This window comes from Polyergus mexicanus, unplaced genomic scaffold, assembly GCF_030449975.1.
Source record: "Polyergus mexicanus isolate NDT 795.1 unplaced genomic scaffold, iyPolMexi1.0 SCAF_13, whole genome shotgun sequence".
NCBI classification, from domain to species: Eukaryota; Metazoa; Arthropoda; class Insecta; order Hymenoptera; family Formicidae; genus Polyergus; species Polyergus mexicanus.
Window position 1 is genome coordinate 9120181 of NW_027223333.1, and position 27936 is coordinate 9148116.

The 27936-nt window shown below is 35.4% G+C and overlaps 3 protein-coding genes and 2 non-coding genes across 9 annotated transcripts; 3 read left to right on the forward strand and 2 right to left on the reverse strand.

Annotated features, from left to right (window-relative positions):
* Positions 1 to 973: 973 nt before the first annotated feature.
* Positions 974 to 16844, forward strand: LOC138938614 (rabphilin-3A). 5 transcript variants are annotated; one of them, XM_070305736.1, is made up of 11 exons: positions 977 to 1894; positions 5723 to 5830; positions 6304 to 6464; positions 7914 to 8055; positions 8959 to 9480; positions 10625 to 11202; positions 11265 to 11470; positions 12366 to 12625; positions 12721 to 12867; positions 14029 to 14452; positions 15154 to 16844. In XM_070305736.1, the coding sequence occupies exons 3-11, from the start codon at positions 6394 to 6396 to the stop codon at positions 15279 to 15281; spliced, it is 2478 nt and encodes an 825-aa protein (XP_070161837.1). In that variant the 5' UTR covers positions 977 to 1894; positions 5723 to 5830; positions 6304 to 6393; the 3' UTR covers positions 15282 to 16844. The 5 variants fall into 5 exon arrangements, with proteins under 5 accessions (XP_070161840.1, XP_070161837.1, XP_070161836.1 ...); XM_070305735.1 differs by having other exon boundaries at positions 6327 to 6464; XM_070305738.1 differs by having other exon boundaries at positions 6331 to 6464.
* Positions 15519 to 17886, reverse strand: Eif2bepsilon (eukaryotic translation initiation factor 2B subunit epsilon). Its single transcript, XM_070305740.1, has 2 exons — positions 17002 to 17886; positions 15519 to 16875 (listed from the first exon to the last, which is right to left on the reverse strand). The coding sequence occupies exons 1-2, from the start codon at positions 17689 to 17691 to the stop codon at positions 15646 to 15648; spliced, it is 1920 nt and encodes a 639-aa protein (XP_070161841.1). The 5' UTR covers positions 17692 to 17886; the 3' UTR covers positions 15519 to 15645.
* An 831-nt stretch (positions 17887 to 18717) lies between these two features.
* Positions 18718 to 18837, forward strand: LOC138939121 (5S ribosomal RNA). Its single transcript, XR_011447795.1, has one exon. It is a non-coding gene; the product is annotated as a 5S ribosomal RNA (ribosomal RNA).
* Positions 18838 to 19282: 445 nt separating this feature from the next.
* On the reverse strand, positions 19283 to 19402 carry LOC138939122 (5S ribosomal RNA). The gene has a single exon (XR_011447796.1). It is a non-coding gene; the product is annotated as a 5S ribosomal RNA (ribosomal RNA).
* A 275-nt stretch (positions 19403 to 19677) lies between these two features.
* On the forward strand, positions 19678 to 21261 carry LOC138938632 (transmembrane emp24 domain-containing protein 2). The gene is made up of 3 exons (XM_070305782.1): positions 19678 to 19904; positions 20428 to 20774; positions 20847 to 21261. The coding sequence occupies exons 1-3, from the start codon at positions 19778 to 19780 to the stop codon at positions 20994 to 20996; spliced, it is 624 nt and encodes a 207-aa protein (XP_070161883.1). The 5' UTR covers positions 19678 to 19777; the 3' UTR covers positions 20997 to 21261.
* The last annotated feature ends 6675 nt before the right edge of the window (positions 21262 to 27936 follow it).

Genomic DNA, 27936 nt, shown 5'->3' on the forward strand with positions numbered 1-27936 from the left:
TTACGAGAAATATTATCATTGACGCAATTTTTATAATAGAAAAAGAAATAATAAAAGCAACATATAATTTGCCTTGTTTACGTTCATTACATTGCACATAGAGAGTTTAATAAATATAATAAGAAATAAAAATCTCTTCGAACTAGCTTGCATAAATAATTCATCCTTTTTCCGGTCAGATTCATTCATCAAAATCTTTCCACCATCGTAATATATATCTTTTCTGGATATGTGTTTTCTTTCTCTATTAATATTATCTCCTGAAACACATACACAAATATAATTCCGGCAAAATATTTTTTCTACCTTCTTTGACGGAAGAATGACAATAAGGATCGTGAACCGGCACGTGGCAAAACTGACGTAACCGTGCTTACACGGCAGCGAGTAAAATTTTCGCTGCGTGACCTAGAATCCGGCAAGCCCGTGAGAAAGTCGGGCTTCTCCTGATCATCGACCCTCCGGGGTCCAGACTACCCGCGGCAACTGCGAAGTACGACGCGTCAATAAGTACGATATATAGAACAAGGACACCTGTTTGCCTTCGAGCCGCATGCACGCAAGCGGCGAATGCGAGAGAGACAATCGGGACGCGATTGCGAAGTTTACACCTAGTAAACGCGCGTGACGTACGAGAAATCTGCTTTATGTACAATACATACATATATATGTATATCGATCCCTGATTTTCAACACGGTTATCTCAAGCCCTAACTAAAGAAATAAAGGCTCGATCAAGAGTTCAGAGGCCAACGACAAATCAGAATAATCGATTATTGTGTAATTGATATGCATCATCATTGCTCGTGATAATTAGAAAGTAATAACAAAATATAAATTACATACATACATACATGTATGTATTGCATATTTATTTATTGCATATTTATTTCGTCACATATACATACATATGTGAGTGTACATATATAGACAGTGATGTAACGATAAATTGAAGAAATTAATCCTTCTCGCGCAAACGTACGTTAGGATGCGTTTCACAAAATTACCCAGCTACGCGATAACGCGTTTGTAAAGAGCCGCCTACCATTCTATTCATCGCAGAATGTCCTACTTCTTGGCTGCCACGCGCCGTTCAATTTGCACGATTATCTAATCCCGGTTGATACGCTAAAAAGTCGGTACACACGCTCGGGACAGTTTCAATCACAGCGAAGAGCCGTGAGGACGGTGAGGACGATGATGACGACGATGACAACGACGACGACGACGACGACGACGATGACGACGACGAGGCATGACATATGCCTCCGTCCGGTTTTATCTACGTCCACGCCTGTTGCGCCTGACGATCCCTCTCTTTATTAGCCCTCTCTCCGTCTTTCTTTCTTTCCCTTTCTTTTCCACTCTCCAGGCCGCCTCCACAACTTTCACCTGATCCACCCTCTACCGTGTCGTTACTTCTTTCCCTATCTTTTTCCTCTCTCTCTCTCTCTCTCTCTCTCACTCTTTCTCTTTCCACGCTTGGCAGCTTGATACATCCCTGCGGACCATACGAGGGGAAGCTCTCGCACCCTTCCACCCAGCCAGCCAACCTTCTCTACCCATCGTCGCTCTTCCGCCGAGTTGAGCCGCGCGCGCGACTCAGTTACTGAGGTAGTGGCGACTACACACCGTACACCAGCAGGCAGCACCTAGTCAACCACCGGCTTATCGGTTGACGGATATCGTGGCGGCAGCTCGCCACGGGGGTTCCCCGGCGGACCGGCGCGATTTTGCGCGATTGCCTAGTGTGTTGCTCACCAACGACGCTGGAATCCAGGGGAGAGCGTGCACTAATTAACGGTGACGGTTAATTGACGGAGAGTACGAGCCGCCAGGAGCAATTGACCGTGCGCCGACCAGTTGCAGTCCGTTGCAAGCGCCTGATTCTGACGTGAGTTGTCCGTGGTCCTATTTTCTTTCTTCTTCTCTTCCGCAACTCTCCCATCGCGACTTTTATACGATCAATAATATCAATCGAACGCGATCACAATTTTCCTTACCATATCTGATCGTATATTAATATTGTATCAATATTGTATCATATTAGTTTTGTATGTCGTATAGTGTAATATATATATATATATATCAAATTCTCGTTTATCTGTACTTTATGCAATTTAACGTGTGATTTGAAATCTTTCATTTTTGAACGATGGTTTTAAAAAATTATTAAACGATATGGTAATTGTTTCAACGTTCAAGTTTACAGAACGTAAGTATCATCCCCATATGTCAAAGTAACATATGCGCTATATTTTGACATATGGAATGTATAGCTTCTCGTTATTTTTATAATCGTATATCGATGGGCGTTCAAAATACATTTATCCGCGTATCGATGAACGTCGAAACACGCATTTGCATTAATGCTTAATTAATCATTACCGTTGACAATTTCGATACGCCTAACTAAGAATTCAATGGCGATACATATGCCATTTTAGCGCGAACTCTGCATAATTTATGTGAGTAGCGTAACCGAGCGGACTGAATTACTTAATTACCTTAGCCTACGCATAACGGATGGGGACATTGCGGGGATGTTATCGCTGTTTTCGTTATTAATAAGCCGATGTGCGTTCATCAACGCTGGCGATACATACACAATGTACGCGCGTCACGAGCGTCGTCGATTGATCGCCGACATCGACGTAACGCAATCGCACTCGATTCGGTTCCTTTCTTTCCTTCTTTTTTTACGAGGCGATCATCCGCCACGCAGCAGATAACCGCCGAGAAAAATAGAACCATTTATACCGGCAGAAAAAGATCTCGTCAACTACCTCAATATATCTTTTCATCTCATTTGCCTTTTTACATCGCGTGCCGGAACGTTATGCTCTTTGGACTATATTTTCCAGTAGCTTTGTTCCCTTTTTAATGCGCGACACACGAGGCGCAACGCATACGCGCCGCCATAATAAGAAATATGTAAAAGACTTGAGAGCTGAGATATGCACCATGAGAGTATCGATTCTCCGGGGCAAATATAGCCACTTTCGTTGAAAGTTCCTTTGTTCCCTTTACCGCGGTGAACCATATAATAGCGTGTCGCGCGGCGCGATGAACAATGGTAGAAGATATCAAGACGGCGCGGTGGAGTTTATTGAATTTTCCTCAGAAACTTGCATCCCCTGCGCGAATTTGCATTCGTACGATTGCGTATATACATATACCGCAAACACGAAAGATTCCATATACCATAGAAAATTATGGACCTCTTTTTTTTTTATCGCGCACATGCACGCACGCACACGTGGTAATTTGTACATTGGGAAAAAAAAAAGTGTTGAATGCGAAGAAATTTTTTTCTTTTATTTAAAAAAATTATTTATTTAAATACTTACAAAAAGGAATTAATTATTTCAATCGAGCAGGAAATATTTGAATTATTAAAATACATATAAAATAAAAGCGAAAAGTATGCTTTTATTCGCAAATAAAAGAATTATATTAAATTTTTCATCTTTAATATACTGAATTACTACCTTTAAAAAAATTTTTTTTTAATACTTAATAGCTGCTGTGTTTCTAAAAAATACAGGTTTTCTTTATTTAAATAAATATTCTTTCATGTTAAAAATTTAAATAATGTATTTTAAAAATAATAATTTTTATTACACGCAACTAATAATTTATTTAATAAAACAAAACATTTTTAGAAACAAAATATATATTTATATAAGTCTGAAAATCGAAAAATTAACAAAATGTATTTCATTGAAAAAAATTTTATTTTTAATCTAATTGACTCACTATTAAAGCAAATGTTTTATTTAAAACAAGAAACTTAATATTTTTATATATTTTTTAAAGATTATATTTTATATATTGATTGCGCGTTATTTAAAATGTGATGCTTCGAAATGGCAATTGCTTTAAAATCATTTGTAGTAAAAGTAATTTGATTCACATTCGATAAGTTGTCTTTAAGCAATATTTTAATCAAGGAAGCCAGCCATATCTTTGAAATTTATTAACAATACGCGGACAATTTGTGCACTCACTATAGGTGTGGAAAGATTTTACTCAAAATTAACTTTACATTTGCCAAAATTATATATCATAAAACAAAACTAATACCGTGGTAAAAGTTATTTAAAAGAATTGACACGAACATTATAAACCTGATAATGTAGTACTAATGATTGCGCTGGAAAGACAACCATCGATTTATACTACTTGCTGTGTTGAAGTTTGAGTAAGGTGTGTAAACAAAGTTCGCGTAAAATATTTTCCTCCTTATATTCGTCTTACCTTGACAACACATTATTTCCTATATTTTCATATATAAATTCCTTATATATATGACAACTCGAATATTTCTCTTATAAAAGCCAATGTTGCCAATATGTGCCAATACGTTGCAATATATGAGAATCCCTGAGTGAATAAATTGTAAAAATTAATAAAAAGATGAAATTTCTATACATTTTTCTGCAAAACTGTTACACGTAAAATAAAATAATTTTGAATATTTTTTTATAAATTTTTCTTATGAAAAAGAAAAAAAAGTTATTAAAATAAAATAGAAAGAAATACCTGATTCTTTCACATATGTATTGTATATTGATTTTTTTCCAATAATTTTTTTATTCTCAAAGTAGAAAAGAGCTGTCGTAGTATCGTTCCATTGTTTGCGACTTATATAAATGCCATATATCGTTTCTTTCATTTTATCCTATGAAAGATCCGTTGAATATGTGACAACTCGCGTGCAAAAGCCGCTATCATCGAGATGCGATAACATCGACGTACGGAAGCATTTCGGAAGCACAAGTTATTTCGGTGCCATGTTTGCGGCCGGCGATACCAGATTTCTGATTCACAGTGCGTGCGTTCCTTGAATATTTCTCATTTTCCAAGGCACAATAGGATAGAAAAATTACGTCGTACGGCGAATAGGAAAATAAGCGAGAGAACGATGGAACGTGAGCGGTTTAACTCCCACGCCCGAAGAAAAATCTTTTACAACCGGTATAGCCAAGGCTGGGAGAGGGAAGAAAGATAATAATTCACGATATACATGTCGATACGCCCGCGCAAGCTTGACACTCAAGCAAGCTTAATATTCGTAAATGACGGAGATGTCGCGGAGTTGAGTTGCGTTGTAACACGAAATTGGAATTTCTATTTAATTGCGGAATATCCATAGCGAAATGATATAAGTGCCATTACTAAGCTTATTTCAATGTGAGTTTCTACGCTATGTCGTATAAATTATATGTGTATAGTAAATTGTTTTATCTATTAAATTTATATATTTTTATTATATTTTATTTATATTTTACTTATACTTTATTATATTATCAAAATGTTACCAAACAAATTATCGTTGAATGAAAAAGAAAAAAATCTCGAAGAAAAAAGATTTTAAAAAGAGTTTGAAATGAAAAGAGAAACGAACTATTCTTTTCTATTCAAAAACTTCTTATTTGACACTTATATATATAATTAATGTAATATTGTATATAATCTTATATATCGCGCTTATAAGGATAAAAAGATTAAGAAAGAATTAAATTGACTTATATAACAAATTCGTGCATAATGTTTGTGACGATTATAAAATGAAGTACAAAATATATAGGTGGAAAGTGTGAAAATAAGAATATTATTTAAAGAATATACACGCGTAAATTACTCTTTGTTATTTGTGTATTTTTAATCTAATTCTTAATCGAAATTGATTTTGAAGAAAAAACAATTAATGTCACAGAGGAACCCGCTAAGTGCTACTTCAATTTGCTTGGGGAAATGACAAAGTTTTCATGCGGCTTCCAACTACTACGATATTTTTCTACAAATGATATCTATCAGATTGAAGGTTAGTGATTAATTTTAATGTGTGTGTGTGTGTAACTCTTATTTATATAATTTTTCTTATATTCTTTATATCTTTGTATATTTTTAGATAAAATATCGCTAAATACATACATAAATATTATAAATTTTTATAAGTATATAAATATTAGAGAAGCAATAATATTTAGCTACAACTTAGTGTAGCAATTAATTTCATTTATTATGTACATAAATTTAAATGCAATTAGAATCTATAACTAGAAATCCGTATTCATGTTTCATATTTAACGTTGAATTATGATCGTCTAATTATTAATTGAAGACAATGTGACATTATAACGTAACATGTAATATAACTTATTATTTATATGGTATAAGCAATTTTTAAAATTTGAGTAAAGCATTTAACATTTAATATAAACGGCAAATATAAATTTTTCTCAGAAGCAATAAACAGGAGAAAAAATCCTTGTGAACTTACATACATTTTTTCAGATTGCGTATCTTTATTGTTATAGACAGACTGAAATTCCGCGCAAAGCAATTAAAATAAACGATACGTTACAAATAAAATAAATCAGTGAAATGGATGAACCAATAACACGAGGAGGCAGGTGGGTTTGTCCGAACGATCGACATTTGGCGTTGCGAGCAAAGTGAGTTTGTAAATTTATTTTCAGCATATTATTTTCAAAGTGGAAGCCAATATCTAAGTATTATAATCACGCGAATTAAAATGATTTCTCCACATTTAACAAAAAGACACATGGAAGTTATTTCTCCGCGATTTTAATGAACTTTTCACATACGTTGTAAGACAGATGAAAATAAAATTTTTTTATATAAATGCTTTCTCGTATATTCAGGATTGAAAGAACTCTTTGATCCGGGACAAATATTGCCCCAAAATTGCGTAAAAGTATATGAAAAATATTTTTGATATAAAAAAGTTCTACGATATCAATAATATATGTTACAATATATAGTGTGATCTCGATAATTTTGAAATTTTTATAATTTGATAAAAATAAAATTATACATATTAGAAATAATAAAAAATAGTAAATAAAATAATTTGTATGTGTATGTATTGTATATATGCGGCTCGAATTTATCACGATTTTTGAAGTAGAAACATGTATAACACAGAATGAGATATTTTTAAAATTATTGTACAATATTTTAATAAAATGGAAAAGAGAGAGATATTGTTAAAATTTGTAAAGGATAAAAAATGAAAAAAAAAAATAGAAAAATATAAGCGTAACGTAAAATCATCGAGATCTGCAAATAACGAATGATGGAAATAAAGTTTACAAATTTCACTAATTAAAATATACCGAACTCTGCTAAAAACTAAATCTATTAAGGAAATGTAAATTGGTAGATTATATTATATTTATTTTTGCAAAAATCTTCTTTTCTTTCGGAGAAAACTTTTGTGAGATATCACTTTGGCATTATTTAAAGCTTTAGGGTAAAGCCATCCGCTCGTTATGAAGAGACTATTTTATACCTGCGGGGAAACTTGGAGAATTCCAAATAATAATACCTAAGTTGAAAGAGATTATTTGTTGGATATAAAAGGCAAATTCAAAATTCGACCTTGACATTTTTTATGCTGCTCTTCCTCTCTATCCCTGTCGCTTTTTTTTTTTTTTTTTTTTTTTTTTTTTTTTTTTAGAAAGATAGTCAAAAAAAGTATTCTTCTCAATGATTTTATAACACTTGTCAAATATTGATCAGAAATGCAAAGCAGTTAAAAATTATTAGCAAAAAGCTCGCGCTACAGCAATTAACTTAAGGGTTTATTTTAACCTTTAAACACACGGAAAAGCATTTATAAAAAACATCTTTTATCCTCATCAATTATCCAAAACCTATTAAAATATAAAAGAGGAACGTTTTCATAGGAAAACTTCTTTTTATAAATTGACACATTCAGATCCGACGAATAAATTCTATTGTAAGGAACATGTTTATTATAAAGAATATAATTTCTATTGCTAATACTATTAAATTATTAAGTATTAATAAGTAATAAAATTTAATAACTTATATATATATATATATGAGCAATACATATAATTAAGTTTATTACACAGATTACGAACAGGATGGTCCGTGAAAACAGGATCTTTCGAATCTCATGGATGGGGAGAGTATCCAAATTCTTACATAAGCGGTTCCAATCGTTGCGGACAATCTTGTTTGCTCACGGAAGATGAACGACAAACCATTATTCAGGTAAATCTCTCTCATAATAAAGCAATTTAGAATATGTTAAAACGTTTCTTATAACTTTTTCATTATTGCTGATACAAAACGAATTTTGATACATTGTGATAAAATTAAGTAATTTTCTTTCTTTCGCAACATTAGAAGATATTAAATTACATCCAAAGAATAATAGCTATATTTCTATTTGGAATTAAGTATAAGCATTTTTATCAAGCGTTGATCCGAAATAATCTAGGACGATAAACGAAGCGATATGACTTACGTCAATATTTAACGATGAAAAAAATAACATGTAAATATATTTAATATATTCAAGAGAATGTCCGTGAAATTTCCAGATTATTTATATGGATATTAAATAATTCCAAAGTTCTTTTCCCTATAATCAAAAGTCTCCATAGCAGTATAACCACATTTCTTTTTAATCTATTCGATTATGCAACTTTTATCCTTCCAAACTGCAAAACCACGTTAACAATTACAGTTTCAAACGAAATTAAAATTCGTTAAACAATATTATTTCGATGTACTCAGGTTCTAATATTATAGATATAGGGAAATGGATTCTGTATTTACTCGCGACAATACGATTCGTAAAATACTAATTATAAAATTATAAGATAAACGCGTAATTAAAATTATAAAATAAATACGTAATTAACATAAAACATATTACGCGGTATATCTATAGCAGAGAAAATTAAAGAGCTCGATCTCATCTTTATTTATTTATTTTTTTTTTTATTCGAGTAAATAAATTTTGTACAATTGAAAAAATTAGATTTATATAATCCAATCTTTAAATACTCAAAGAGGAGAGAAGCATATCGTTGAACAGAATCTTCTGAATTAGATTTTATCAGAATTAGATTGATTTCGATTTTCGGCTTCAAGTTGACGTTTCTACAGGTGATACAGAGAGCCGAGGCCCTGGATCTATCGGAGCAAGAGCGAGTCGGTAGACTCGTTGAAAGACTGGAGAACATGAAACGGAATGTTTGCATCGTAACGTCGACCAGGTCGAACGAGAGACGCGGTTGTGGAAGTCGATGCTCAGGTGGAGGTGCCCGTTGCGTCTGTTCGTGCGCTCTTTGCGGCGAAAAATTCGGCGCAGTGCTAGGGGCGAGCGCGAACTTCTGCAAGGATTGTCGCAGGTACATCTGTCAGAAATGCGGCATCGAGGCCACGAGGCTTAATCTGCCGATGGGAAGCGGCGACAGAAATGACACGACCGCTTCGTCGCGCAGCTCGTTGCGTCTCATGAGAATCGCTCAGGAGCAAATGGCCGTGCAAAGAATTGTTCAAAGATCCCATGGCAACGCGCAGAAGCAGTTTCTCTGCCGGATTTGTGCCGAGACCAGGGAGATGTGGAAAAAGAGCGGTGCTTGGTTCTTCAAAGGCATGCCAAAGTACATTCTACCAGAAAAGAAGGTATGGAAGTAAATAAAGAAGAAAAGATTTTTTCATTATATACCTGAAAAAAATTTACTAAATCCAAAGAAATTTTTATGTTATTTAAAATACTTATTTATTTAAATATTGTACTTGCAAGGGATTAGTTATTTCAATGAAGCAGCGAATATTATTTGAATTAGTAAAATATAAGATATTTAAAAACAAAGTATGCTTTTTTATTTGAAAATAAAAAACATTTTTCGTATTTTTCTATTAAAATGAACACTGAAAATTATCTTCTATTCAAAAAATATTATTCTACTTGAATTAGAAAAATGTCAAATTTAAATTAAATTAAATCGTGTTCCACGAAAAGATAAAATCCCATAAGCAACTTGTTTTGTGGAGGGCTGAAAAACTCTCATATACTGTATAATTAAATTATTTATACAAATAAACAGTTTGTTTTTTCTATTTTATGTATATCGTCATTTTAAAGATATTTTATTAAAAATTTCACGCGCGTGTTAAAAATTGTTTCAATTTTTTTAATTGAAAAAAAAATTAAGAAATACTGATCTAAATCATAAGATTAGAATGTTCTTTATAATATTTTACGATTTTTTTTTTTTTATAAAAAAGAGTTTTGAGATTCAAAACTTATTTAAAATATTCAAATATCCGATGTCTAAAATTAATTGAATTAATTAGAACTAATCTGGAAAATTAGATCTGCCTATCCATCGAAATAGTTTTCATGTCATTAGCTGTCATATAGCGCATATACAATCAGGATAATGGAACACATTCCCATAAAGCTTCTTTTACATATGACAGAAATCGAATCGTGACACTCAAGTTTCATTGATTTCATATTGACATATATGTGTTATATATGCGTGTCTCAATATTCGTGTTTCCTCTTTTTCGATAAATCATACCAACACGTTGTGCTTGATTTCCACTATTTTTCCTATCAATATCAATAAATGTAACAAGCGTCGATCGATTGCTAATTGTTCAACCGCATAAAAGATATTCTGTAAAGTGTCCGATATTGATGGAAGTATCGATCCTCGCAAAATCCTCAATAAAATTAATCCTTTTCGAGTTCTTCATCGACGAATAATAATAATAATAATAATAATAATAATAATAATAATAAAAACACGTTACTTAGGAGCGTGGGTGGTCTCGACCTAGTCACAGAACGTCGACGTGGACGATAAGCAGATCTTTAGATTCAACCGACGCTCAGGATTCCTCGTCCGACGACGATGCGATGCGACGACTCGCGGTAAATCGCGGTCATTCTATCTCGCCAACGAATCCATCGAGCACGAATCGTGAAAGCACCCCCACCAAACTGACGGTTTCCAGTCCCGCGAGCAGCACCCCATCGCCGAAAAGTCCTCGTGGGAGGCCGAACGGTCTGTCACCTTCGGGATATCGCGAGGACGCCGGTTCCGACAGACTGGACAAGTCCTGTCTGTCGATTGTCTCGCAATGCAGTCGACTTTCGCCCACGGGTTCAATCGGCACCCCACGATCAAGGACGAGCGGCAGGAGCCCGAGCGGCAGGAGTCCGAGCGGCCTGCAGACGGAGCAACGCGTGTCCTTCGAGGACATGTTCGTGGACGACGAGAAGGCCAACGAAGCCGACGACGATGAGGAAGGGGATAGTGAGAACTCGACCACTCCCAAGGACGTTTCCATTACCCTGGATCGATCGAAGTCCACTCAGGTACAATCTCTCAGGTAAGTAAGGATGACAAACGGGGTGGAGGTTTGAACTTACACGAGGAATCGCCATCCGGCAGACTGAAGACGCCGACGATAACGACGTCGCCGGTGACGATGACCCCGACCACCACACCGGCCAAACGGTTTCAGACTATGGGCAAGATCCTCGAGAGAAATACGGAACGGGACGCGAACAAATCTTGCTCGGATCAGGACAGCTCTTCCAGCGGAACTCGCAGCAACAGCCAGGTCAGGGCGCCAAGAACTCCGGAATACCCAAAAGGTCAATAAAATCGTTTTACTACACTAAAAAAAATGTACCAAAACAAAAACAAAATTTTGTTTATTTAAAAAAATTTTGTTTATTTATTTAAATACTTGCAAAGGAGTTAGTTATTTTAATCGAGCAACAGATATATTTGAATTAGTAAAATATATATATATATATATAATAATAAAGAGAAAATGAGATAAAAAGTATAATAATTGTATATGTTACTATATATATGGCATTTAAATTAGTATGTAATCCAATTTGTTAATGTGTATATAAAAACAATACATGTATGAACGGGGGAGGGACAGAGCCTCTCTCCCTACACCTCCACCGTATAATAATTATACATTTCGTTTTGCATCCAAAGCATCGAGCAATATGAGCTAAACTTTCCTTCGTGGTTTCATCGATTTAAAGTTTCATCCGAATCGGAGATAGGGTTTTTATTAGAAACTTTATCCTCATATTTTTTGTTTTTAATGTCTGCAGCACATTTTCAGTAAATCTTGATTATATTTTATATTATAAAATTATTAATAAAAAATAATTTATGAAATGCCAAAAGAGCGTACATATTGATGAACATATTGTCGAAATTTTTCATAAAATTTTCGTAAAGAAAAGCTCAAACGATTATAGTATTATAAGTCATTAGAAAGAAGGCATTTTAATTAGTTGACAAAATGCGAATAACAAAAAAATTTTCAAAATTTAATTTATGTTCGGAACTTAACGAGATATTGTTCGATATCCAGCAAATATTATGAGAAAATTTAAATGAAAGAAAAATCGTAAAAAAAAAACTGTGCTATATAAAAAGCCAATAATTGCATAGTCTAATTTATCTAATTTAAACGGAATCTCAAATTCAACATCGAAATAAAAATTAAAAAAAAAACAGAAACGGGACAAGATTATGGGACTCTCGAAATCTCCTTGCGATACGACCCGGCCGATCAGTGCCTCCAGTGCAAGGTGGAACGTGCGCGTCGCCTAATACCTATGGACATCCAAGGTCTCGCCGATCCCTTTTGCAAGCTGAATATATTGCCCGTGGGGAAGATAGCGACATGCAGCCGATTGCGAACGAAAACTGTACACAAGACTCGCGACCCCGAATTCAACGAGACGGTGAATTTTTACGGGATGACAGAAACCGATGTATATAGATCAATCATATCATAATAAACAATATGAATATCAATCTGTTCTCGAATAAATTATAAATATAAACTAGAAATTTTCTCGTGCTATAGATCTCAAGTGGCAAGGCATTGCACATTTTGATCATCCAGGACGACCCGTCGGGCCAAGACTTCCTGGGAGAGGTGAAGTTTCCTCTACACGAATTACAACCATATCAAACGAAACATTACAAAGTTCCTCTGCAGGCTCATTATCCGGTATGTTGAATACAAAAAAAAAAAAAAAAAAGTATAACGAAGAATCCGTCAATATTTCGGAAATTCAAAATAATTCCAGTAATAGCGATTGCTTGTACGCAAGAATTTTCCTAGATTATATTTCAAGAAAATTTTCTATTATATAATATGTACATATTTTAACATTAATCAATTTGTGTGTTGATATTATTAATTTTGATTTCATGAAAAAATGTGTGAAATTTAAAACATGAAAAATTCTAATCATGGATTAAATTAAAAGTTATAAAAGTTAAAATAAAGTGAAATAAAAGTTTTAATATGTTTCATTTATAAATATATATTAATATCATAAAATATATATTTTCAACAAATTTAATTAATTTAATTAATTTAACAAATTTAATTAATTTTGAACGAATTTCTACATAAAACTATATTTATCACAAATATATGATCCAATTCAAATTAAATGCTGATTGCAAAATCGATCTTTGTATTCAGTATGACAGAAGCAAATAGTTCATTTAAATACAAGATATTTAAACTAAATTGTTCACATAAAATAAATGTTGTGACTAGAGATGTAAAAAAAAAAACCGTTTTTTCTGATAGAAAAAAAGTTGAAAAAAATTAATTTTATTTATTTTTTTATTATTTTTTTTTAAATATATTTTCTTCATTCATTTTTTCTTTTTGTGGTTAAAAATTTTTCGTTAAAAATTAAAATTTTTACATTATTAATTTATTTGTTTCGAAAGTAATTTTAATTAAATCAAACTCGACACGATTCGGATAATTCTCAATTAGATGCATAACAAAAATTTTTACTGATTAAGAATGATAATTTACATAATTATATGGTCGATTGAAATGCGAGCTACATTTAAAATAACAATGGTTAATTCTAATCTATCATCTAAAAAGTTAAAAATAATGAAAAATCAATTTACCGTAATCAAAATATAAAGACATTAAATATCTGAAAAAAATAAAATAAAATGTTGAAAAAAAAACAAGACTTGTTTTTTCTGTTTACATCTCTACTTGTGACCTATATAATAGAGAGAGAGAGAGAGAGAGAGAGAGAGAGAGAGAGAGAGAGAGAGTACAAAACACAAAAAGATAAATAAATCAGCATTTCTTATCAGCGTATATAACATATTGATTACTTCGATGCAGGTAGACAACGAAGAGGAAATTTGGGGCATGTGTTCAAGCGGACGGGGGCAGATACAGATAAGCCTGAGCTATTGTACGCGTCGGCGTGCACTGCTAGTCACAATACACCGCGCTACGAATCTTCTGCCCATGGACAACAACGGGTTTTCTGACCCATTCGTCAAGCTGGCCCTCGTCGAGGATGCGACCGACAATCATCGGCAGCAACGGTTCCTAGATTACTCATCGACCGCTCGTGCTACTGCCAGGAAGCTGAAAAAGACGGCCGGCCGCAATTCCCAGAGCACGAGCGTCAAACGCAAGACCCTGAATCCAGAATGGAACGAAGAGTTCGTTTTCGCGACTCGCTTGACGGAGCTGATGAAGCTGACGCTATGTCTCTCCGTATGGGACAAGGACTTCGGCAAGAGTAACGATTACTTGGGTAGTATGAGCCATTATATTAGCCATGATTTTTAATCCTATATCTTCTTTAAACTTTAGAACTTAATTTGAAAAAAATTTACAGTTTAAAAAATACGATATATATACAGTGTTCACATTTGAAAAATTTTTACCCTGTTCATTTTGTGATAGATTAATTTTCGCGAAAAATACCAAAAGAAGTCAATTTTGTTTTCGAGGATGTATGATAAATGCAACGGCTTGCAATTGCTTCATCCTCTTCGATGATGTAGCTACCCCTTCAAAAATCTTAAATGACAATAGCAGTTAACTGGCATATCATTCCAAAAATCTTATGATTTTCTTAACCATCTTTTTTTAAATTTCTTTCTCTCTCTATACAATACACTACTCTCTATACAATACACACAATTCTGCTTGAATTAAATAAATTAATTATATGTTTCGTAATCAAAATTTAATTTAATTACTATATATTATATTGAGAATTCTCCATTATTTTAAATAAATGAGAAATAATAATTCTTCTCCACTCATCATAGCTATGATGAATAAATCAGAATCATTAAAATTTCAAAGTATACCCAATCTCAATAAATACATTTTAACATCAAACATCGATTAATATAATCAATAATTCAATATTATTAATCTATTCGCATTAATAAAATAAAATGCTTGTAGATATTTGATACATGTGCCTACACGTGTAATTTTTAGGCGGCCTCATGTTAGGTTGCGGTAGTAAAGGAGCGCGTTTGCGGCACTGGATTGACGCGATCAAGTTTCCGGATCATCGTCATCTGGCGTGGCACAACCTGGCAGAGATAGACGTACCTATGGAATAATAGCTTTGTCTCGGCGAACGAGAATAGGGGGTCAAGATTGAACACGCGTGAAACATGCGGGCTTTATCGACACGTTATACACGCACGTATGCATGCATACGAAATGATATACTTGGCGCGGATTACCGATTTGATGCGTGATTTACCGTTGCTCAAAAAAAAAAAAAAAAAAAAAAAAAAAAATCAAACATTATAAAGCAAAAACAAAAGGTTGATACGCGATAAAATAAAGAGAAGTTGACAAGTATCCCTCTATTACAATTTTTGTACAATGCGTCCGTATATTATATGTGCACTATATATACAGTCTTCTCACAGACATACAGCTGTTTTATTTTACAATAGGCAATCTTTAAGAGTATCTCTAATCGCTATCGCTTTCAGTAGAATCTTCCTCCGCCTCTCGTAACCATTTGATGAATGGCTGGACGGCATTTCTCACTTTGCTGTGAAGCACATCCGCGTCCTCGCTAATGGATTCATACCACTCTAAAATCTTCTCTTCTGACAGTATATCGCGACCGTAAAACTGATGCAACAGGTGTTGCGTATACGGCAGTAACTCGTCGGTCGTACTAGCAATGTCCTCTATAGCTCGCAAACAATCATCTTGCGCGTCTTCATTCTTAACGTAATTCAATATAATAGAATTGAAATAAATAATGATAGCTTTCAAATTCTTTTGATAGTTCTGGCTATTAACGGGAGTTTTTGTTTCGGCAAGATAATGTAAAGGCAGGCTAAGAATCGCTTTAATGACGTTGTACGTCACTTCGCGGATGGTGACGTTGTACGCGTATCTCGACGAGTTTATTTCTAAAATCAAATTCTCGCAATTGAGCTTATCCTGATAACCACGTAATAGACTATCGATAACCTCAGACAAGAACATATTCGTGTCGTCCGGAATCGGTGAATCGCGCTCGCAATTCTCTTCGCTGCTAGACGATTCTGTGGAGCAGTCATCACATTCGGCTACTTTGTTGTTCTTAAAATATAAAAACTTATCATCAATATCGAGTTCTGACATTTTAGTTTTAGACACGCCGGAGGGTAGAGACTCGACGATTATATCGATGTATTGACTACGAGCAGCGACATCAATTTCAGGACACAATATACATCCGTCTATTTGGCTACCATACCTGATGATGCAATTCGGAAACAAGATACTATTCACAATAGTGCAATTATCCTTGATTCTAACGTTCGAAAAGATATAAGAATTACATATATTAACGTTACTACCTACAATGCAACGGTCTGCAATTACAGATCTTGCAATTTTAGTATTAATTCCTAACGTACTGTTAAGTCCAAGAATACAGTCTTTTTCTAGTATGCAACCCTTAGCAAGGGCGGTTTCGTGTTTGTATGTGCTTTGCGGCATGTATATAAAATTTTTCAAAGAAGGGAAAGCATCTGCCACCAGAGGAAAACTGTGTCTACGTAAGATATCTCGAGTAAGCATATGGTAAGCTTTCCATGATGTAATCGGCAAGGCATAATCTTCTACGCTTAACTGCTGCCAATAAATTCTTGAATCCAATATCTCTTCGTTCATCAATACCCCTCGTATAAAATCATCCATAGTCTTAAAAGGATATTTTAATGTAGTAAATTAAACTTGTTTTATTATTAACGTATATTGCATATTACAATTAAAGATAACTATGTAAAATCTGATATTTTATACAAGAAAATAATTCAGTTTAATTACCTGGAAGTCAAAATTATCGGCAAAGAGTGGCAAAACAGATGGTGAACACAAATAAATATGAGTATCTAAGTAGCATGTATTAAGCTCTATTTCATTATGATGAAGGAACCAGTTGAGTTCTAGCTTTACTTTCTTCTCGCTGTTTTTCAGTTTTGCATAATACAGCATTTTATTACTATTTTTATCCGATACGACCAGAGAGGCTTCCTCACTCATGTAAGAATCCTTCGTTGAACCAAAATTTCGTAATACCATAGTCATAGTTGCTCCTTTGTCTTTCTCGACTTTCAAACAATGTGCATTGAGCAAGGTTTTAAGATCCGTATTGACAAATGTATTTCCACGAATCAGTATAAAATAACCTCTGATCCAGCCCTTTGTGTCAATATCTCGCAGAGCATCTCCGAGAGAACTGCAACCATCGGAAATGATCAAGGAGATTGTAGTTCCTTTGTAATTCTTTACCTTAACATAATTCTTAAGCTGATCGATGTGACTGCTGCAGTAAAGGAATACTTCTTGTATTCTAGATTTTATCAATGTTTCGAGCATGTAATCGAAAAGCGGTACATTTATCACCGGCATCAAGATGCTCGGGAATATATTTTGCGAGGGAGTCAAGCTTGTTGTGAAATCATCCGCAAGAATAACAGCTTGCAAAACGTCCTTCTTACACATTTTTGAAGTCATTGCCTTGATTGCCGTATTAACAGTTTATACGCATATAGATGTCGATAATTCGTCGCGATAATACATAAAACGGTGTTACAAACACGTGAGAAATGTATATACGAAACACTTTTCACGATAGGATACACAAACTATAAACTGTCTTTTGAAAAATTACAGGTTACGGTTGCGACTTGCGGCCAGTTCCAGGTTTCAGCGCCGCCTGTCGTCTGTTCTTAGATATGAGCATAGACATAGAAATCATAGATTACTCCATGTATAGATATTTCTATGTCACAGAGTATTTTCCAGCAAGGACACACAGAGAGACACAATATCACGCAATTGGCTATCGAATAGAGAATTTTTAAAGTTTTGAAAATTTTTCTAATGCTAGAACCTTTTTCTAGGTTAAGTTCCAAAACGGTGTAAAATTTCCTCTCCGAGAAAAATTTTATTCGATGGCCGATCCTGGAACCAATCAGAGACGCTAAAAAAAGTTTCGGAACGGCCATCGTAGTAAAATTTTCCTCAGAGAGTACGTTTTGGAACATGGCCCTAATGCCTAAAATTTTCCTCTTGCTGGAAAACACTCACAATGTTATACGATTGGCTATCAATAGAAAAATTTTCCGGACTTTAAAAATTCTCTATTGGACAGCCAATCACGTGAAAGAATCCTTGTTGAAAAACTTTCTACTATATTCTATATCTAATATAGATAAAAGAAGTGGGAAGCTTTATTATAAACTGTCGCGGCGCATGTATACAGAGTGTTCCAGAATTAGATCGACAAATTTCAAGTGATTATAGAAAACATCAAAATAAGTCAATTTTTCAGTGGGCTCAATAGTTGAGCATTATATTGAATAACTTTTCCCCTAGGACGGAAAAGTGAAAAATTTTGCCATTGATTTCAATGCTAATATTTTTCACTTTTCACGTTTCCGCCCTAGGAAAAAAGTTCACATGATCGGTGCCCTTCTACAACCGTCTCGAAATTTTCAAATTGTGTATATCTGTACAGCAATTTGAAATTTTACTATCGCCAACAGTCATACCACGTTGTAAAGCACCAGTTCTCGTCCGATCACTGAAGTTAAGCAACGTTGGGCATGGTTAGTACTTGGATGGGTGACCGCTTGGGAACACCATGTACCGTTGGCACTATCTTTTTTTTTTTTTTTGTAATTATCTTATTAAAATGTCGATATATTTCTTTTCAAATACATGCTTAAATTATTGTCATAAAATCTACTTTATTTATGTGCAGATTGAGCGTATTCAGAGGACTCAACGGTTGGATAGCAATCGTGATTGTAATAGCAAACGTAATTGGTTCTTATATAGACATAGTATATCTAGACCGAGCATTTGTCTTTATTTAAGGAATGGGGATAAAGATGCACGTAGAAAAGGGCATACCCTGTTTCGTGCCCCTTGCGTTCTCTCTCGCTCGCACATAGCATAGCGCCGCCTCTTTTGTCATGCTACGTACGAGCGAGAAAAAACGCAAGAAGCACGAGACAGAGTATAATTTAAGCATGTATTTGAAAAGAAATATATCGATATTTTAATAAGATTTAAAATTACCAAAAAAAAAAAAAGATAGTGCCAACGGTACATGGTGTTCCCAAGCGGTCACCCATCCAAGTACTAACCATGCCCAATGTTGCTTAACTTCAGTGATCGGACGAGAACTGGTGCTTTACAACGTGGTATGACTGTTGGCGATAGTAAAATTTCAAATTGCTGTACAGATATACACAATTTGAAAATGTCGAGACGGTTATAGAAGGACACCGATCATGTAACATTTTTTCCTAGGGCGAAAACGTGAAAAGTGAAAAATATTAGCATTGAAATCAATGGCAAAATTTTAAACTTTTCCGCTCTAGGGAAAAAGTTACACGATCGATACCCAGAATCTTCTCTCTATATATACACATGTTGCGTTTACCTCTCTATGTTTATCGTACAATCCGTGGTGAATTGCATACGTGGCGCTGTGATAGCAACTAGCAACATGCCGCTATGAAGTGGTAAGTGACCGAGAACGAGATAAGCATATGTCACTACGATTGTATATTAATATCCGATAAAGAAAATGAGGTGGCTCATCCTATACGTGTTCGTGATCATCTTCATCGTCAACGTGCGTTGTTACTTTATCACTGTAGACGCGCACGCCGAAGAATGTTTTTTCGATAAGGTCGATTTCGGCACCAAGATGGGTTAGTTTCTATACTGCGTTTCTCCCTGCTCTGTTTTTTAACGAAAATTTTTTGAACGAGTATTTTTGAAGTCATAAGCGACAAGCATAATTTAAATTAATTTTGTCGCTTGCCTTATCGAGCATTGATAATTTCTACTTTTTACTGATACATTTATTTCTTATATACATGTATTTATTTTTATTTGTACTATGTGCATATTTTTATTTCTATTTATTTATAATTTATAGATTGATTCTTTCGTAACAATTAATTCTCATTACATAAGAAAATTTATCTATAAATTATACATATTTTGTATATAATATTGTATATTTGATATTATTCTATTCCATTTTATACTTTTCTAATTATATGCCAAAACACAATGAAATGTTTAAAACAATGTAGTTGATTTTTTATAAATTTGAAATTTTTTGAATTTAAAATTTTTAAGTATTTCTTCACAATTGTTATTACAAAATATTTATAATTAATGATAATATTTTAACGGGTGCTTTTATTTTATATGTAATGTTTGCAGGTCTCACATTTGAAATAGCAGAGGGTGGATTCTTAGATATAGATGTAAAGATAGTCGGTCCCGATGCTAGGATAATTTATCAAGGTGAGCGAGAGAGCAGCGGAAAGTATACATTTGCCGCGCATACTGCAGGTGTTTATACCTACTGCTTTAGTAATCAAAAGAGCACAATGACACCAAAAGTAGTGATGTTTAATATGGATATTGATGAAAATCGGAAGCAGAATGATGAAAATGCTGTTGGAGAAGGTCAGGAAGAAGATACTAATCATGGAAAATTAGACGACATGATTAAAGATTTGAGCATTAGCTTATGGGGTGTAAAGAATGAACAAGAATACATGCAGGTATTTAAATAGAGAATTTACTAATTTGTATATACGAGCGATAAAGATATTCACGAGATGTTCCTATTCCAGGTTCGCGACCGCAATCACAGAGCGATTAACGAAAGTACAAATTTCCGAGTTGTAGTGTGGGCGTTTTTCGAAGCCATGGTATTGGTATGTGTAACAGTAGGGCAAATTTTTTATTTGAAGCGATTTTTTGAAGTGCGAAGAATGGTGTAATTTAATATACCTAATGATCACTTTGTGAATCAATTGTACATTTTTCTATGTAATTAAGTTATATCTCATTACAATAAGTCATCCTTGCAGTAAACAAGTTGTGTCCATTCTATTGAAATTAAATCCCTAAACTATATAAGTAGCGTAATAGTAAATATATTTCCTATATCTATTTATAAGATTTATATTAAAGCATTCACATGATGGAAAAAGATGTTTGATCAAGGATATAATGCGCGATTGTAAACATTTCTGTATTGATAAATATTGAAAAAGAAAAACTAACATCTATAATAAAAAAATTATGCATCCATCTTTTTACTAGTCGGTGTTATATTTGATCGATAATATCGTATCCTAATTATTTTTACGTTGATAAAAGGCTGCTCCTTTTTAATTTTTGTGCAAAATGAATGTCTTGTTATATTTTCCTGTCTGATTAATGAAAAGTATCTGACATGCGATAATAGAAAGAGACACTCGAAAAAGACGACTTGTTCTGGGAAGAAAAATGTACAAGAAATACGATAACGATCGGACCGAGTCTAATATCTTTCTCGTTGGTGACGTTTCGATGCGTAAAGAACCTTCGATTAATGTTACCCCGTTAAGCGATGGAGAAAAGGGGACAGAATCTAACAGCAATTAAGGTGATCGATCACGCACGTGTCCTTTTGATTAGGGACGGTAAGAAAGATAGATTAATCGGTGGCGATTATCGTATCACCGCATGGAGAGATATCTTGACAAATATCACAATAACGCTAAACACATTTGCGGCATCTTCTGTAAAAAAAGAAAACGCTATGATGTTCATTAGAGATGAGTCTCTCAAAGGAATTTAATAAAGGATATTTTTATTAACTATTTTATAAGTTATAATTAAATAATATTATTAATAATTATTAACAAATTAGTAACAAGCAAAATTCATGTTTTACTTTTCGCTAATCCTAAAAATTAATAAAAAAGTAAAATGTACAAAATTAATAAAAGTATGTAAAATAAAAAATAAAGAGATGTAAGTGTGTATCACTTCGCTTTTTAGTAAACAATTGAAGAATCAAATTTAGATTTAAATACAAGAATATCCCTTTTTGTAAATTTAATAAAAATATCTCTTTTGAAGCGATATACATATACAATTTTATTATCCCGAGTAAGATCCGATATATCAGATTATGCATTGAAAATTAAGAGATTGAAAAAAATCATAGACTAATCCATGTGATGTAATTTATGGGAAAAAAATGTTAATTTTTTTTTTTTTATTTCAGTTAATCAACCATTTTCAATGTATAATCTCTGATATAAGCGTTTCACGATGCAAAAAAAATTATCGATTATCGATTACGTTGACATATATATGACATGTCATCGGAGATGATTAATTGCACGATTCGTCGAAAGATAGCGCGCGCGAAAGAATCGACGCTAGCGCGATCCTTTCAAATTAGTGGGGAAGCGCAGGCGCGGATAATTAACGAGGGCGATTGTACGTAACGATATGATTAAAGGGAAGGAGGAATCAAAGAGCGCGCCGAGATGAATAAACCGTATCTCTTCATCGTGGCTGACTCTAATGAGCAAGGGAGTATAAATGCTGGATGTTTATCGTCGGTGCGTAAAATGCCGATTACAAAGGCCCTATACGCCGCGCATTTAGCGCTAATCGTTCCCGCTCCCTTGATCTCTATCGTGCATAAAAGTGTCGAACGCGATCCTCGGACGATAGAACGAGACGGCTGCATTTAGCGATCGACGTGCGAGGATAAAAAGAAGAGAGATGGAGACAATCGTGTTAAGGATTTGTATTCTCGCCGCACGTTTTAGCGCGTCTCGGATTAATATCGAGTACGATTTTTTTATATTAGAATTATTAGATTATCCCAAATTGTGTTTGCGCGCGCGTGGACAGAGAGAGAGAGAGAGATATCGATAAAAAAATTAAAAGGCGAATAAAATTCGAAATCATGCAATTCTCTATATATGGTTGAGTGCAATGCCAAATTATATAATAAAGATGAATAGGATGTTTCGAAGTCGTAAGTTTTTCTCAAAAATTTAAAAATAACAATTTTATGTTAGTCTTATATATATATATATATATATATGTGTGTGAAATAAAGGAATAAAATTTTTCGCAATTTTTGAAAGAAAAAATTGATTTGCATTATTTCCAACATTATATACTATGCGATTAATCCTCGCTTAGTTTATATTTAAAAGATGAAAATAAAATTTCTTTCGTGAACATTATCCCCCTCCCTCCCCTCTCTCTCACTCTCTTTCTCTTTCTCTCTTTGTACGCATATAATTTTTTTAATTTTTTATTTTTATGTATATTTTGTCTTAAAATTTATATTAATTATGTTAGAGAATTATATAACAAATATTTTGAATATTGTTCTTATATATTTGCAGTACATAATTAATTTCGATTGATTCTTGCAGGAAACTACGATTTTAAGGTATCGCTTCTCGAGTGGTGGTCTTGTTACACGAGCGGCAGACTCGAAGGATACGAAGGATTAATTGGCGGGTCCGATCGCACCGCTACCCTTCACTCTGCCTCCCCCTTTTTCTTCCTCGCAGTGATCCTTTCGAAGGGGTTGCACGCCACGCCGGATACCGCGGGCATGGCTAGAGGCAGGAGAAGAAAAAAGAAGCGCAGAGGAGGAATGAAAGAAAGGAGCTGCTAATTGACACGGACGATTGCACGTAACGGTATAATTAGAGAAAAGAATACGAAGAGCCCGGGCCGATGCACCGATGAAACCAATGAACCAGCCACCGCGCGACTAGAAGGAAAGGAGTGAGAAAAAGAGAGAGAAGAAAAAAGCGCGAGTGGAGCAACGGAGGAGAGACGAACGGAAAGGCAGAAAAGCAGCAGGGGAGAGAAGCAGCCGGCGGCTTTCGTGCGACCATCGAGGGGTTCCCTCTCCAAAGAAAGAGCCGCAAGTAAGAGAGAATAAGAGAATGAAAGCGAGAGAAAGAGAGAGGAGAGAGAGGGAGACACTGGTTGGAGAGACAGAGAAGGAGAGCAGGGGTACGTAAACAGCAGAGTGAGCGGGAGAAAGAGAGAGAAAGAAAGAATGATGGAACGAGGGGAGAGGGAGAGTGAAAAGAGAGGGACCATGAGCTCGTGGACCCTGCTGCGTTCATTCTGTACCAACACGCCGCGCCGATCGGTTTCGCAGCGTTCCTGGTAACCCCCCACAATACCACGAGGAACACTCGTTCTCCAACAGGATCGCTTCCGGAGAAAAGAACCTACCAATCGTAGTGTCATTAGATTCCAATCTTTTTGACGACATCTCCTCAACCTTCTCTCCCCGCTGTGAGATACCAGCCGCGCGGTCCGCGACGACAGGATGCCGCAGGACGAGACTCGGGAAGTGCCCCAGTGAAAGGTGCAGCGAGAGTTTTGTCGTTTTTTTTTTCTTCGAGAGCTTGATCTCGTCGGGACCAGGCTTCTTCATCCGAATGCCTAGCGAAGAACCGCAACTACTACTCTGCGATCCCCGACCGGCGATATTTGACTAAGAAGTATCATCAGGTTCTCTCCAAAGAGAATCGCGAGATCATTCGAAAAAGGTGATAAGCTAGTCTTGTAATTAGGCGATTCGCAGGTCGATTTAACACGAGGAGAGTTTCATCCTTCTGCCAAAAACGATCCTTGTCAATCTTGAAGCCGTTTGAGGCGTAAAAAGACTCGTTATTATGAAAAACCGATCGTTCAGACTCTGACGAACTTTGATGCGAAAACGAGTGCTCGAGGGACCAACGAATGATGTATATCGATGGCTCGCTTTTATCTCGGACGTTTGATCGGGAGACAGGTTTCCGAACGGAACGAAAACAGTCTTACAGTCATAGTTGCGTTCGCGACGAGTGAAATATAAATCCAACGTCGACGGAGCAACGATTAATAACGCGACTTATTGAAGCTCGGACGCGAAGATTGATCTTGATGATTGGACGGATTGCACGAATGCGTCGATTCTTCCAGATTGCGAATTAACGGCGGCATTTACGCCAGTCGGCAAAGGTTCTTTCACGAAGCTCCAGCAGCGGCGGAAATTATTCCGTCAAGATCGCAATCGCGCGAGCGCAAGCAGCTCACCCAGGCGATCAGGTTTCGCCCCGTGAAAGAAATCTCGCTTCGCGTTCCTCGCCGGAGAAATATCTCGCTGAGTATCCGAGTACTTCGGCCGAGAGTACTCGCTCGGTCGGATCCGAGAGAGATACGGCGGACTAATTATGCGAATCGGTGGATCTTATGGGTCACAAAATGAGACGTGAAACAGCGCGTCGTGTCACACGAACAAGAGGAAGAAGAGGAACGTTTTCGTCCACGGGAACTCTACTCGCGGAAAGGACAAGGACTCGTCGCGGGGATTTTCGATAAGGGAAAAAAAAAAGAACGAGAATAAAATCGATTCTTACATTTGGTATCGTCGAGCGGGAAGATACGATACGATAAGCCGAGCATACCGCGGGATTATCCTGCCGAGCCGAACCGAACCGAGACGCAATTATCTTCGATACTTAACGACCACGGCTCGTTCCGTTCCGGTGAGTAATTATTCAATTAAACGGCAACTCTTGCCGAGGGTCACCACGACATTTAGAATAATTGACCATTCGTCGTGACGAGCACCGGTTTACGACGCTTTCTCGTTACCGATTTATCTCTCTCTTTAATTCCGATAATTATACTTCTCAATTTTGCACGATTACTTCAAATCCATCACACGTCTCTCTTACATGTAAATCCTTTGAAAATAATTCTTACATTTTAATCGTCATTATTTCATAATCGTGCTAGATAACACATATGATACTTTTATTTATAATAGCAACATGATAGATCTATTTAAAGAATCGGCGACACGAAACTTTGCAAAATCATTGATAGAATTATTAACGGTAATATTAAAATTTTCTAAGATACAATTATTAACGGAATGAACTAGAAGGAGACCAATATATTACGGTAAAAATAAATAATCTGTTCGCGTAGATAATCAAGCTTTAGGATGATTACACGATTTACTTTATTACGAATTTAGCGCGCGACGACGATCTCCCCGTATAATACGGATTGTAACGAGGCCTCCTCGTCGAAAAAACGATATTTCGCGAAATGAATCGAAACGCGCGCGCGGAATCACGCGCGCGTACACACAAGCGTCTGTCAAGCGGTTGTAACAGGATCTCGTTAGCGGGCAGTCGATATAAGCGATGATGGTGTACAGTGGCGGTCTGGTGCTCGATGAAAACGACCGTCGAGATAAGCGATTTCATCGACGCGATCGCTCGCGCGAGCCGAGCCACAATCGGATCGTGACCCGGACGCGACTTTAAGGAAAGGACCCGATCCTTTCACTTTCCATCGTTCGCGCATTTAAGGTTTCTAAATTTCAGGTTGTATAAAGTAAATTTTAGATATGTATCATTTCTCTCTTTTTCAGTCCCGAGTGCGCTTCAAAATCATCCCCATCTCACGCTCACGCTCGACAAGAAACACGTCGATGACACAGGCGACAGTGAAAGAGTTGGCCCTCCAGTGTCTAACGTGTATTTTTTTTAATTTATTATCGAATATCGGTTATAACTTTTTCGAGCATATGTATTTTCTTCTCTTAAAGAATCTCTTGCCTAAAATAATATTCTTCCGTTTAATTATATCCGGTATATAATCGACGTGAAATTTTTTTTCTGCTTCTCTTTCAGGAATGATTGCACCATATGTATATATACAATATATATCGTTCGAGTCGAGCCGAGGATTTCCGCCTGATAGTCGCTGAACCGGCAATGATTTACCGATGTCTCGGCAGATTAATAGGCAGCAGCCCCCTTTTAACGGCTCGCCGCGACTCGCCCGTAGCTCATCTCGCAAATGACCATTCCGTTATGCCTCGACTTTGCTCCACTTCGCGAACCATCATGAACAATAGGCTCCGGCGAAGCGTCATTGATCACTTTTGTATAGAACTTGGAAATTATTTCTCACGGGATACACATATAAGTTTGTCGCAAAAAAATGATACATTCGGCGGTTTTAAAATATCGCGCATATAAGTATAAACGTCAAAATTTTGTAGTACTTTGAGTCTTACGTCTTATGTCACACCGACACTGATGCTTCTTTTAGATAACGGGATGTCTACTCCCTGGAAAAATATGAAAAAATCTAGGATTCTCAAATATATATATATATATATATATTTTTTTTTGGTACCTGAGAAAAGTAGGGAATTCTCGTAGAATTTTATCCCAACCCAAGAAATTTGTTGAAAAAATTTTCTTTTTGATAATCTCCGTTTATATATTCGATGACTTAAAAAAATATTGAATTTACAGTACATAATTTTTATTGCAATTTTTAATGATAGAAATATTATGCAAGTGAAAAAATATTTATCTTACAAAGCTATTCAGGGTTTTTTTTTTTTTTGCATTTGCATTTGCAAATCTAGCACTTGAAACTTAAGCGGCTTTGTGTTTTTCTTTTGTATGAATGAAAAGCATTAGAAAACTCTTCAAAATATTCTCTTCGCCTGAAATTTTGAATAAAAATATCGAGTAATTTTTCTACAAGATTCGAGTAGACATTCTGGATATATATAAGAATTAGGGAGAGGGGGGGGGGGCTGTAAAACTATCATATATATATCAAGAATAATTCATATTTTCCAATTTGTCGAAAAGCTAAGACGATTCAGGGCGACGCGGGAAAACTCGAGAGAAACTCAATTTCGTCGTCCCGAGATTGTTGTGTTTAATGACGCGGCCCGGTCGTTATCGGATGAATAATATCGCATCGCAACATTGGTTGCCGCCGTTTCTCTCCGTTGCTCGACGCCTTTTAAACGAGGTGAAAAGAGTGTGTTTTAAAACCATCGCGTTTTACGATCCGCACCGTTCATTT